Source organism: Pleuronectes platessa, chromosome 2 (genome assembly GCF_947347685.1).
Source record: "Pleuronectes platessa chromosome 2, fPlePla1.1, whole genome shotgun sequence".
NCBI classification, from domain to species: domain Eukaryota; kingdom Metazoa; phylum Chordata; class Actinopteri; order Pleuronectiformes; family Pleuronectidae; genus Pleuronectes; species Pleuronectes platessa.
Window position 1 is genome coordinate 20,246,272 of NC_070627.1, and position 14,100 is coordinate 20,260,371.

Genomic DNA, 14,100 nt, shown 5'->3' on the forward strand with positions numbered 1-14,100 from the left:
TTTACAGCGGGACCCTCCCCTCAAACCTCCCCGCCGCTCTGCCGGAGACTGAACCGGTCCTGTCCGTTTAAACCGAGAAGACACCCATACCGACTCCTCAATGCAAAAAAAATAAAAGGGTTCCAAGAAGCTGGGACGAGGGAACGTGGGTGTAAATAGACAGTGAACGCTCTTGGTCTCTCTCTCTCCCTCTCTCTCTCTCTCTCTTTCTCTCCCTCCCCCTTCTCCATCTCTTTCTCTCTGTCTCTCTTTTATGAAATCAATGAACGAGTTATTGGGTAGGACATAAATATAAGGAATCAAAGCCTCCACCGGGACCCACGGCACCGCGTCCTCGCCAAACGCTTACATGTGTTTTCACATCAATGTAAATATTGGCTTTGATAGGACGAGAGCGGAATCAGCTCTGGCACGACTTGGTCTCGGAACCAAATTTTGACCAAGACTTGCACCAGCTTCTTTTTTTTCTCTCAGCGTAAAAAAAGAAACGATTCTCCACCATCACGATCTGCTGCCGCCGCTGTTGTGCTCCCATCCCAACTCACTGGCCGGTCCGAAGATGGCAACTTTAACCAACGGGCAGGTGGACGGCTCGCTGCACGGTGTCGGAGTCGGTGTGGTCTCCGCCAACACGAACGGGCTCGTGAACGGATTAAGCCACAGCCACAGCCCGGCGGGCTGTCCGGCCACCATCCCCATGAAGGACCACGATGCCATCAAACTCTTCATCGGTCAGATCCCCCGCAACCTGGACGAGAAGGACCTGCGGCCCCTCTTCGAGGAGTTCGGCAAGATCTACGAGCTCACCGTGCTCAAGGACCGATTCACGGGCATGCACAAAGGTGGGTTGTGTTCATGCATGAGAGACAAGTGTGGCTCGACTTTATTTTATTTGTCACACATTGGTGAGAGTGAAGATTCGATGGGCACCTTACAACTGCACATTTGTTTGCAGTTTTCTGCAGCGCTGAAGCCAGGATGACTTTACGCACGGTGTGTTGTTGTCAGCATTGATGGCACCCGAATTATTTATTTTTCTGAGACATGTCATTGGCTTTGAAATTCAGTGCTTTATCCTCTGGAGCTCAGATAACCAAGCATGAGTGTCACGAATCGGGAGTCACGACGGCATGAATTCATGTGGGGCATATCAGGAGGAGCGATGTTCCTATTTGGGGGCTGCGTGCGCGGGAGTGTTCACACGCCTGGTCCGGCGGCGGTAAACGTGTTTTCATTCACTGCGCCGCTAAATCCAGACCATTAACCTCCCGTTTTCACGTTGCAATAGCGGGGAGGCTGTGTTTGATTGCCCGCAGCACAGTGCACTCTGTTGCCCGTAACTCTCTCAGTGTGCGTGTGTGTGTGTGAGAGGGTGTCGGGGGGAGTGGGTTCGCGCGTGCACGTGTGTACGCACATGTGTAACACAGAAGGGAGTAAGCCTATGAATGAATATACTGTACTTTAACACCCTTTACGGGATTTCAGTTGTTGGTGATCATAGTTATTCCTCCATGAAAATTAGAAATTGACAATAAACCACAGAGGCTTAATCATTTTTAATTTCTTCTACTTTACAGCCGTGCACAGTTCATCACCTGGGTTTATTTGTGTAACTTTTCCCGCGACAGACACGGGGCTGAGCTCTTTGTTACACTAGCGGTGCCGGTGAATTATCATTAACTTTGGAGTGACAATGTTACACGGCCTCTTGCTGTTAATATTAACGACCGGCCTTGCACTTTTGGTGCAACGGGGCACGATGGTGCCTTAATCTTGTATTTTATTTTCTACTCCGAAGGGTCGTTCTCTGCAAATCACCACCTAATGAGAGGTCACTAATTGATCTGCTGTACCTGCAGGACATCTCCCCGGGGAGCAAAGTACTACATTAAGAATGAGTGATCACATTTTGGGCTCTCCACCCAGACCACCACCGCCAGCTCTCGCTCTCGGTCTCTCTCTCTCTCTCTCTCTCTCTCTCTCTCTCTCTCTCTCTCTCTCTCTCTCTCTCTCTCTCTCTTTCCCCCTGCCCCGTGTAAACAATGCGTAACATGCCCCATGTGTCAGGACATGATTATGATATACAAATACTTCCAGAGGGTGGAGACTGTCTGCAGGGGCACGGGGCGAACCAAAGAGGGGAGGAAGGGTAAGGGTTTGGGGTTGGGGGGGTTATCTCTTATTAATAGCCCAGCTGTAGTAGCGACTCCCCGTTGGACGGTTAATCACCAGTGGGCCCAGAACTATAGGCATGGCTCGCCAGCTGATTCTAAGAACTGTCTCCTCACCGCGATATACAGCCCTGCTTCCCGGCCCGGGCCCCTGCTTTCATTAGCAAGCCCCCGCTGCGCTCATATTTTAACTAGCTGCAGGCACTAGCTACTCGCCGGCTCACCAGCTCACTGGCTCACAGCACGCTGTTTGAAGGCCGCGCTCCCTCCGCAGACTCCTCACGCCTTCCCGAGGTTTCCGAAGATGATTCCCAAATTAGCAGTAAAAGACAACACGTCCCACAAATAACAGGCAAAGTGACTGACTGTGTGCACCGCCGTCACACTGGTTTTATTGAAGACAACACAGCATAGTGTGTGGATCAGGTGGAGTGTTATATCGCAGCGAGAGTTCGAAACAAAAGTAAACACACTTACAAACAAATATAGGAATATTTGAAAGAAAAATCCTATGTTATCTTGATACTTTTAATATCGTCTTTTTTTTCTCTGTGAATTCCCTGCCATTTCAATCCATCTTTAATATGGATGACAATATTTTGCTCAAACAGTTACTTGAGTACTTGTACTCACACTGACTCGATGCCTTTCCAGTGACAGTACATCATGTTCCGTGATGGCCGTGGGAGTACAGAGCCTCAGCTTGAACCAGAGATTGTGGATGCCATTTCCTTTGCACATTTGTTCTACCTGAGCTTTTTCAAATTGCACATTCGTGGTAACTGTCGTCGCTAACAATGTAATGCCTTATCTGGGGGATACTGTTGAGTTCATTTAACTTTACGCAAAGAGACAGAGCACTTTTGCAAAGAAGGAGGCATGGTTTTCAGCTTGATAATACAGAGCTGTTTTTTTCTCCGCGGCTGGTAATAAAAGGCCCCCGTCCTGTTCTGCTGTACATCAACAAGAGTAAAGAAACAGCCTTTGCTATGGTAATGCTATGCCTCTGAAGAAAGAGACGCCTATTATAGCCATTGTCAGCCGTGCCTGTGATACTATTGCCATAACCCTCCTCATAATGACTCCATGTATCACTAGTAATCTAGTCTTTAGGATTCTGTCCCCTTGGAATGGAGGGGTGGAAGGGGGGCGGGGAGGAGGGGAGCACGGGACGGGGGTCTGTGGAGGCTGGGAGCTGGCGCGGGGACACCAGTGCAGGCCTACATTCTCCCAATGATTTTATTTCTCTCCCCTCTGCGACCGAGCCATGCTAATAGAGGCCATTTATAATGGTCACCGGCTGCTGCCGCCGCTGCCGCCGTGCACAACAGGGCTGAGAGGCATGGCTGTAGCACAAAGAGCCAGCCCTTTCTCTATCTCCTCTCTTTGGCAATGCAGCATGGGAGGTGGGGGTCTATTCAAGAGGAGACTGTGTAGATATGACTTCTAGCACTATTCATCAGCCAGATTTCATGTAATAATCACTGGGGGCAATTGAGCTGCGACGATAAGGGGAAGACATGTAATAAAGGAAGGTGTTACCTATTGTTTACGGCTGTCACATCTTCAGGCAGTGCTGTGTTCCTCCGCAGACCCTTATTGTCTTCATCACGCATAAGCAAATGCAAGTGTCACCAACTTTGCTTTATTACTATTATTTTATTTGGTGTTAATTTAATATGATTAATGCATTTGTCCTTACCCAGATTAAAGTCATTAGCAGCTCTCACCATAGAGGGTTGTTCAAAGTCAAAGCAGGTGTTTAAACTTAATGCAGTTTTGTGCCAAATGGTCCATATTGACCCGACAAGTATCGTAAACAAAATGAAACAGGTCAGTGACTTTCCGTTGATCTTCCAATGTGTACCACCAACCCATAGGAAAACGATGAGTGGTAATGAGTGATACCACTTTGGCAGTTAAGCCATTTTTATATGTTCATATCAATACTTGAGAAAATGATTATACTGTCATATAAGTTTTAATATGTTTGAAAACAAACAAGTGGAAACATTGTAATGACCAATAGTAATCTTGTTTAAATTTACCCGTACTGCAGATGGTTTATGCTACAGATGGCGGCTATAATCTGTGCAGGTCATAAAGGGAGTTATGGTCCCACTGAACTCCTGCGCTTTTTGATATTTCAGCTCTTTTAACTGATTATGTCAGGGGAAGAAGAAGGATCAGATCTGATCGTTGAGCTTAGCGTGTTCGGTGAGGCCAGGAAGTCATGATGCCAAAAACATGAAAAACTCCCGCTGTGTTTCATTTCAGGCAATTAGATGTTACAGGTTGCTATCTGAGATCTGCGGAAAAGAGAAAAGGATAAAACCAAATCTGGCTTTGAACAAGGACAGAAAGGAGGAGGGTGTGTTTTTGTGTGTGTTTTTTTTCCATCCTGCAGGTCTGCGTTAATGCAGCATGCGTTCCGGCCGAAAAATTTCACTCCAGTTGCATCATCCTCACCGTGGGATCCTTCCCCCTCCTCCTCTCACATTTGGTTTGGGATGAGTGTGTGTGTGTGTGTGTGTGTGTGTGTGTGTGTGTGTGTGTGTGTGTGTGTGTGTGTGTGTGTGTGTGTGTGTGTGTGTGTGTGTGTGTGTGTGCGTGTGCAAGCTTGTGTGTATGTGAGAGCACGTCTGTGTGTGTGCATCAATGAATGTGCGTGTGTGTGTGTGTGTGTGTGTGTGTGTGTGTGCATCTATGAATGAGCGTGTCTGTGTGTTTGGGTTTATGTACTCCTCCTCTCCTCCCTGGCCCAGAATCCTCCACTCTGCTCAGCTCAGCTCAGAATGCACGCTCAGGCCCCACATTGTGCCCCGTTTCTATGAAGACGCATCACAATAGATCCTGAGTGTTTTGTCAGGGAGAAAGGCAACATGTGTCAGAGAGGAGGTCACTTCTTGAAAGTACACTCCACGGGCGTCATGCCGCACCCTTGTCCTGGCAGAGCCCAGAACTGCCAAGCAACAAGAGGGAAACAAGAGGCGGAGCCAGAGCAGGGAGTACAGTGAGCCTAATTTGTCAGGAGGACCGTTGTCAAGGCAGCGCTGCTTCTGTTGTCCATTATTATTGGAGGGGACTGTCAGATGGGGGCCGGGCTGATGGCCGAGCAGGGAGCCAGTTAGTCACAGTGAGAGATGACCGCCCAAAGCCAAAGGACGGAGTGCTCCTAGAACTCGTGCGAGGATTAGCATGCTAACAGCAGTCAGGATAGCTGGAGTCCTGTGGCTCCTGTGACCTCGGCGGTCCTCTCATTAAAACCACTGGCCTTTACATAGAGAGAGTGAGATAATGTAAAGGGATGGATGTACCGACCCATTCATCTTATCTCAGTTCCTACCGTCTGACTGAAACTGGCTCTCATTCAGCAAGCTCCCAGAAATTGGTGCAAAAGTTTTGGTCACACAATGAAAAGAGAAAACGCACATTTAAGCTGCCAAACCACCATACATTGACAGTAGCTGTCCACTTTCAGAACAGCTCTGGTTCAACAAATACAGTTCTCATTCATTTTCTCCATTGACTTATGAAAAGAGTTTTAAGCCTGGAACCTGGCCGACCATCCACGAGATTAATCTTGACCATAAAACGTTTGATTCCGACCCAAAAATATTGAAAATCATAAAAAGGGGAAAGGTACAAGACAATATTTTGTTGTCTGTAACTTGTATATGGGTATCCAGCATTTCCTAGTATATAGTATAGTAACCCAGTGCAGTAACACGGGTTACAGGATTTTTGCTGTTGTGGTAATTTCCATGGATGGTTACAACATTATGGGTGATAATCAGAATCTCCATTCGGACATTCATTTTTACTTCTGGAACCAAGCTGTTGAGCTCTGTTGATTTAACTTGAACAACCACAGTGGCATGGCCGTGTACAAATTTTCATTTGCCATTAAGTGCCCAGAAATCTTTTGTTTCATCAGCACAGGAGCTCATGCATGTCTGGTATCGTTCAGCGAAATGGTCCAGTCAGCGCACAGTATATCTTGTATGTGTTAGTGTGGAGATATTTGTTCCACATGGCAACATCATGATGATATGTGGCTATTGTAACAGGTCACAGAGGCTGCTAATGCTGAGGTCAACAATTTACAGACAGACAGACGCACAACATTACTGAATTTTGTTTTAGATAGATAGATAGATAGGTAGATAGGTAGATAGATAGATAGATAGATAGATAGATAGATAGATAGATAGATTTTAGATGGATAAATGTTTTGTTCGACATTTGGCAGTTTTTTTCCCACAAAGAGAGGCCAAGCAGCTTGTACCTTCTCCCCTTGCTCTTTCTCTCCAGTTGCTACCTACATTGTCCTGCTGTACCGTTCTGTCAGAGGATAAGGGGGAAAAAAACATTTTTTAAATACTCCTTAGAGAGGTAAATATTTTCTGTTTTCAAGACTCTTGCATCAGCTAAGTATTATTGTGCCTTGTGTTACATTTTTAAAACGATGACGCTTTGGGCCCCTTCAATCCTTTAGCTCCCCCTAATACCACCTCCACACACACACACGCACACACACGCACACGCACACACACACTGCTTCAAATACCGGTGGCTTGATCTGGAGATGGGGAATGCAATAGCTTTGAAATGTTGGAAAGTGTTACGTTTGTTCTACTTATGGTTGCAATTATTTGTGCCTGTATTGCTAATAATAGAACTACCTGAGGGGAAAAGCCCAGTTTTTTTGGCTTAATAAAACAATTTCTTTACAATAGAATGGATATAACTATAAACATGGGTTACGCATGCTGCTTCCATTACAATCTACTACAGTGAACTACATGTGATTTCTGACTATCTTACTGAACTCCATATATGTATCTGGATCTCTTATCAGTGCCATGCAGTTATTCATGTTAAAGGCTTAAATGCAATTTATTTTGTTCAACAGGCAAAAGGTTCTGAATCTCCTATGTGTGTGTGTGTGTGTGTGTGTGTGTGTGTGTGTGTGTGTGTGTGTGTGTGTGTGTGTGTGTAAAGCGGGTGTTTTGCCTTTTGGATTAGAGCTGCAGGCTCCTTTTATCAAGCTTTGCACAGTCAGAAGGCATTATGATAGGGAATATAATAATATCCATGCCTTGTATCTGTGTGTGCACAGTATATGTCGGATGTGTATACATTTTATCTGTGTATTTATTGTGTGAGTTCATCCTTATGTGCGTATGGACTGGTTATGTGTGTGTTTTTGTTGTTCCATGTGCCTATCATATACAGATCAGCCCTTCATCATGGTAACCATTAATGTTTAATAGTAAGATTAAGATTATGAGCTGCACATTTAAATAGGTCCAGTTGCAGCCCGACTACAGAGGCATCTCCACAAGGAGAGGGAAGCATGACACAGCAGCAATGTGAAAAATAGAAGCAAACTTTGTGACAGCCAATCACGGCAGTGGCCCATTAATGCATATCCAGCAAGCATTGATTCTTGTTGCCCAATCTCCTCCAAATCTCTTTTATTCATTTCAAACTCAATCTAATTACATATATATTTATTCTACTTGTAGCATTGTCCTCATAAGGTCAAGTTTTGCTGTCATTTTTTGAAAAGCAAATCAATGTTACAACAACGCAAACAGTGAAATACAGACTTACATTTTTCTTTTTCCCGTACAAAATTGTCTCGTGCACACTGAACAAATTGTTTGGCTTTGGAGATTTATGGTTCATCGAAAGTTGAATTGATGTTTATTCTCGACCAAATTGCTAAACGTAACTCGAAGTGGCGTATCTGGGTCTGCCTGCTGGGATATTCTAAAGCAGGGATTACATGAGCCGTGTTCTATTTGTCCCAGACAGAGACCCTGACAAAGACTGTCGAGCATGTGCCACTTGTCAGGCCGGACACACACGGTGTTTAGCCTCCTCTTTATATGCATGCATATATACAATCACCTACATGCTGTGTGATGACTGCCAGGTTTGAATGTCCCTGATTCAATTCCCTTTCTCCTCCATCTCCCTTCATGCCTATTTCATGTCCCCCAATTAAAAATGCACCACGTTGACTTGTAAAAGGAGGGTAGGAATGAAGGTTAGGGCTTTTCAAAGATCCCTCTCAATTATTCAAGGCCAAGTTTGATTCAGAAAATGGAGGAAGATTAATAAGTCGTGCAGATGTTTACGAGGGTTCTGGTACAGCAAATGTAAAGCAAGACCTTCTGATGAAACAGAAATGTTTGCCGTAGATTAGATTTAAGTTTCGTCTTGAGTCCCAGAGCCGGCATCCTATGTTTAAATTATCAGATGTAAGAGCAACCTCTGAATTTTGGAACTCAGTTCAGAGAAGCTCTGTAATTATATCTGAGAAATGTGGTTAGTTGGACAAGTTCCCAATGACACGAGGCAACTGATCAGCTTTAGATTTCTCAAACTTTGTATTTGTTTCTGCACCCCCGTGGGGTTCACGCTGTTCCAATTTCCTTCTCCCAAAAACTGTGTAGGTCAGTGTATTCTGCTTTCAGATATTACCATTCAAATCATATTGGCATCACACTGAGAGAAAGTACAACAAAGCTTTATCCTATCCTGCTGGTTGGAGAGCAGATAGACCAAAACATATCGCTGCAGAGGGAGATGGTGCAAGAGTGCGTAAAACGACAAGGAGCTCAAGACACACAGAGAGAGGGAGAGAGAGGGAGAGGGAGAGGAAGAGAGAGAAAGAGAATTAGAGGGGATGTTGAAACGCGGATGATGTAAGAGAATGCGTGAAAAGAGGCGAGGGAGATCCGTGGAAGAGAGTTCGGGCGGGGGGTGGCACACAAAGACAAAGGGAGAATATCAAGAGGCAGGGAGATATAAAAGAACGAGAGCAGAGATTGTTAAGACAGGTGCAGACTAAAAATGGAGGCACAGAGAGATTGTTCAATGACAGGAACCGACTGAGCAGAAGGAAGAGGGGAAAGAGGGGCCGAGACGCAAAGGCTGAAAAGCAGGGAGGCAAAACGCCCGACTGAGTGAGAAGTAAAAAGAGTGAGGGAGTCCCAGAGACAGATGTCGCCCTCGCTGGCCCCAGCAGATTGATAGCTTCTGGCCCAGTTCCATGCCAGGCTCTGACCCCTCCGTCCTCTGCTGTAATTTATAGGCTGCGTTTAGCCAGATTTAAGCACTACGCCGTGGCCATCATGGCCCGAGAAGGAGAATGACCTTCCTGGGAAATCGGAGCAGAATTAAACCCCTGCAGCTCCCAGCCATCCCTGGGGGTAAATAAGCAAGTGCCCTCCGTATTACCAACGTCTCTGACAACATGTAAATAGGACAGTTCTTACCATATATTTGTCAAATTGGTGTGTGTGGATTTATTTTTTCTCCTTATGTTGCCTCATGCAGTGTCTCAATGTTTGGTATTACATTCATAGGTAGCAGCTAAGAGGAATAATATCTTTAATACATTTTGCATGGTACTGAAGCTTCTGAGTTTGGCCTCACACAGAAACATAGCCTCATTTTATTCCTTTTATTTTTAAGTCAGCTCCAATCAGTCAAGCATGTGGACTCTTTTCTTGAATCCAAGACTGTTGGGAGATCATTTCAAAGTCTTCTATCACGTGATGTACAACAAGCAAAGTAATCAATGAAGTTGCCTCTTGAGAATTCTCTATGTATAAGCAAATAGAACGTGTCTTAAGATTGAAATCTGACCTAAAAACAGTTTTACAGTCAAAAACTTTTTCGATCAACAGCCCGGCAGCTTGAGCAGGCACATGTTGGAATACCTTGACTTGTGCACAGGGTGCGACATTTTTCCAACGAAGCCAACCATTTAATAGCAGCAAGAGGAGCACATATAGAAACACAACTGAGGCAGTGAGCAGAGTGTTCTTGTCAGCTGCCATCCCTCCACGAGGAAAGCTGATCCAAAAGATGTGTTTTAGGGAGTTGATGGAGATTTTTGCAAAACGTGACATAAAATAGAAGGGTGGATATTCTGCTGGATTTAGTCAGATCCACGGGTTCACTAACACACAACGGAGGAGGTAAGGACACATTTTTATTCTATTCACTATAATCAGTTAGAAAATTATATTCAACCAAAAGGAGACCATTAGCCAACAGCAAACAAAGGCAGGGTCTGATTGCTTTATGCCATTTACATTTATTTACATAACATTTATTAAAATGTTTTACATGACCATTATCTGCACCTTTCTGTGTTTTATAAGTCCTGTTTTTAACAGAGATCCAGTCAATAGTTGCTTATTGCATGATTAGCTGCTGCATTCATGAATCAGGCTCTAATTCTGCACAGATTGTGGGCACAGATTAAATGAAAAAAAACGCCCAGCACAAGCCTGCACCATGGTTTCTTGTAAAGTAAATACAGCCCAGAGTGAATGTTGAGCGTGCCCTCTGGTAGACTAACTTGGCCGACCAGCCGGTGGCCTCAGCTGGGCTTGTGCACTGGATATTCAAAGTGCTACCTCAATGCACAAATAAGCCCAGGGAATGATCTGGACAGAAAGCCTTCAGCAAATTATTACAGATTTGCAATTTAATGGCTTCTGAGGTCTCTCCCAGCCTCATGCAGGTTCCCAACGAGACAGAGCCTATTAGTTTGCTCCTTTAATCACAGAACAGGAGATGGGAATCCTGGCCAAACCTATACATACCCCGCTTCACTTGGTGGGGAATGATTTCACGGGGTTTAAAGATAGAGACGGAGAAGTCTGTGTGTGTGTGTGTGTGTGTGTGTGTGTATGTGTGTGTGTGTGTGTGTGTGTGTGTGTGTGTGTGTGTGTGTGTGTGTGTGTGTGTGCGTGTGTGCGTGTGTCTATGTCTATGTCTGTGTGTGTGTGTGTCATCATTGGCCAGTTGATAAGCTTAGTGGAGTGTGTGTGTGACAGAAAAAGAGAGAAAACTGTGTATTCCTCTATGGATCCTTCATCAATACCATGAGGACACATTGAGCAATAGCAATTAATTTGGCACGGGTTCTACCCCAAGCCAACAGAAGTCCATTTCACAAAGCCTTAGTAGAAAATTAGGAAACTGCTTTCCAATGTTATGTTCCAAAAGTCCTGTAATTATAACGGTTTTTATTTAAATCTGAATATTCACACTTGAATGACCCTTTTATTTCAAACCACAGCACCAAAGATGAAATATGGCATAAGTCATTAATGTACTGACAATTATGCACAGCCACGTTCCTATTTAAAAACTGAGATTTTAGTTAGAAGATAATGAGTAGTTACAGACTTTGAGCTTTAAAAAAATAAAAAAACTTTTGGGCTGAATATAACAACATTTTCTTGGGATTTATTATACATTCTGTAAATGTATTGGCAGTTATTTTCTCGCGCTAAGCTCCCATGCTTTAGTCCATTATGGATTTACAGCGTAAGACTGTTCTACGGGCAGAAAGAATGCATTTCAGATAATGACATAACTTTTGTGATACTATTTGCAACAGAAAAATGGCCGGCTTTTCACTGGGCGTTTAAGCAAATCTTTTCCCATAGCTATAGTTGTCCTGATTAATGTGCCATCAATGCAAAATGTAAAAACTATCACTCCAATCTGCCTTTCAATGTTCCAATTTGTCCAAGAGGAAGCCAAGCTTTGGAAATGAGCTGGATAAAAGGGACTGCCAAAGGGGATGAATATATATAATTATCTGTGGTTGGAGCGCCAAAGAGAGGACTTTGAAAATCAACTTTATGCGCCAAAGGCTTCATTAGTCGGACGACAACAAAATGTCTCCTCGACTTGGAGGCGGAAAGACACAGGTATCTCCAAAGCTATTAAAAGCATGCAGCCCAGTGCAGCCCTATCGCTATCTGTTTGGGATTAGAAGCGACTTGACACGCTAATGTTAATATGCTAATGTGTTAATGTTATGTTAGTGAATTATTAGGTGGTTTGAGAAATGGCTGGCTGCTGCTTTTTGTTGGTCTTATGACACGTTGCCACGTTAGGAAGGACGGATAACTGTGTTTACTTTGCATATGAAAATCCGTGAACGTCTTTCATCTGTCCTTCTTATAGCGACTACTGGTCCATGTTCGCTTTGCAAACATCTTAATTGTGTTAAATGGAGGAAAAAGGGGGGGGGGGGGGGGGATTAAAAGCCATTAATGTGTGTTGTGTGAGGGTGTGCTATTCCCGGGACGGTGCTTTTGTTCACTTTGACAAAGCAGATGAGAGTTTCACCTTGAAACTCAATGCACCCCAGAAACATCGTCATTGTGTCTACCTTAAGCGCGTCGCTCTCTCTCTCTCTCTCTCTCTCTCTCTCTCTCTCTCTCTCACTGTTTTATACACTGTCAGGCTTGCGTCGCTCGGCTTTGCATTTGTTTTTGTGTTCGCCTCCCTCCATCCTTCTTACTGTCTTTGTAAGTCTCTCCTATTTTCTCTCTGTCTTTCCGTCTCTTGCTTTTTCCCTTTGTAGGACTGTTCCTCTCTATCGCCTTCTCTCTCTCTCTGTCTGTCTGTCTAAGCGTCAGATAAGCTCACTGGGGGAGACTTTAGAGGACTCTCCATCTGTGTATAAATAGCTCTGGATGAATTATTGAGGGACCTGGGGTTGCTAATAATCCCGCAGGACCCATCTGACAATGACACAGAAGATGGAGGGAAAACAATTACGCAGGCTTTCTCCTTCAGAAGAGTGGGAATGGGGTGGGGGGTGGGGGAGGTGGCCTCTGGGAGCCACCTCGCGGGGCCCAACATCTTGGCTAATAAACCCAATTAACTCTCCGGAATCAATCGGAGCCCCGGGGGCGTCCTCTCTCTTCCTTCCCCGGACAGCATGCAACAACAGGAAGTGTAATGATTCATGTTCCCCCTTCCGCGTTTGGATCGTCCTCTCATCTCCATCTTGCAGGTTGGCAAGGCGGACGGGACAGGACAGGATGTCCGCCGAGGCCGGATAATAGGACAGGGAGAGGAAAGGAGAAGAGAGGGGAGTGGAGGGGAGGGGAGAGGTGCACGGAGGAATATTAATGGGAGTGTTTATCCTGTAAGTGTTTCACCAGGGGGACCAGACATGGGACCACTCCCATGACAGAAGGAAAGCACTTTGTCTTCTTAGTGATACATGATTATCTACATGCAGATTTTTGATTAATCGGCTTAGCCAAGTGCTTCTCTTGTATCTATCCTTTTATCAATTTATCCATTTATTTATCTATCTTTTCAATTATCTATCTATCCATCCATAAATCCATCGATACGAAAGTGCATTTACTATCATTCTACACTTTTTCAACATTCAGAAAACAAAATACAATTCATATACTAGCAGCTAAACTATTCGCAGTGAAGTTTCCAAAACCATTCAAAAAAGTCACACGCTTCAAACATGACAGATAACTTGTTTGTTCAGTTGTCTCCAATGAACCTGAACCCAACTAACATGTTCTTGGACTGTTGAAGGAAGCTGGACAACCCAGAGAAAACCCCCACAGTCACCCTGAGAACATGCAAACTGCTCACAGAAAGGCCCTTTGTCAAACCGTGACTTGAACCACAACAATTATAATAGTAGATATCATAAGTTTAACTCACTCATAAGGCAGATAACTTTCTGAATTGTTTACATTGGACACGCTCTAAGTCTTAAGGTGCAGAATTGTCCGACATACATGTAATTATTTTGTTTACTGGGCTGGTATATCCTCTCTTTCAAAGTCCTGATGTATATGAGGGTAAACCAAATCACCCAAGTGATGAATAAAACCATTCAGCCGTTAAGTGTGTAGTCTAGTTTTCACAGGAGAGTTTTCAAGTCCTGTGATGGACTAAGTTTGTCTAAACACAGTTTCAGAGCTTTTTCCACCGTTAAGGTCCGAAACACGCAGGACTGTTGTAATGTGGGCATAAAAGTGCTGCAAAAACACATTTAATAATTTAAATCTTTGAAAGATGAATTTGGGTCAAAATGGCTGAGGAGGGATGAGAGTGA

At 44.4% G+C, this 14,100-nt stretch overlaps 1 protein-coding gene across 1 annotated transcript in view; it reads left to right on the forward strand.

The window, feature by feature from the left end:
- Window positions 1-559: 559 nt before the first annotated feature.
- The window catches only part of celf4 (CUGBP, Elav-like family member 4), a 79,896-nt gene continuing 66,355 nt past the window's right edge, over window positions 560-14,100 (forward strand). The window contains exon 1 of the mRNA XM_053411580.1: window positions 560-842. Coding sequence (XP_053267555.1) covers window positions 560-842 — 283 coding nt within the window. The remainder of the gene's footprint in view (window positions 843-14,100) is intronic.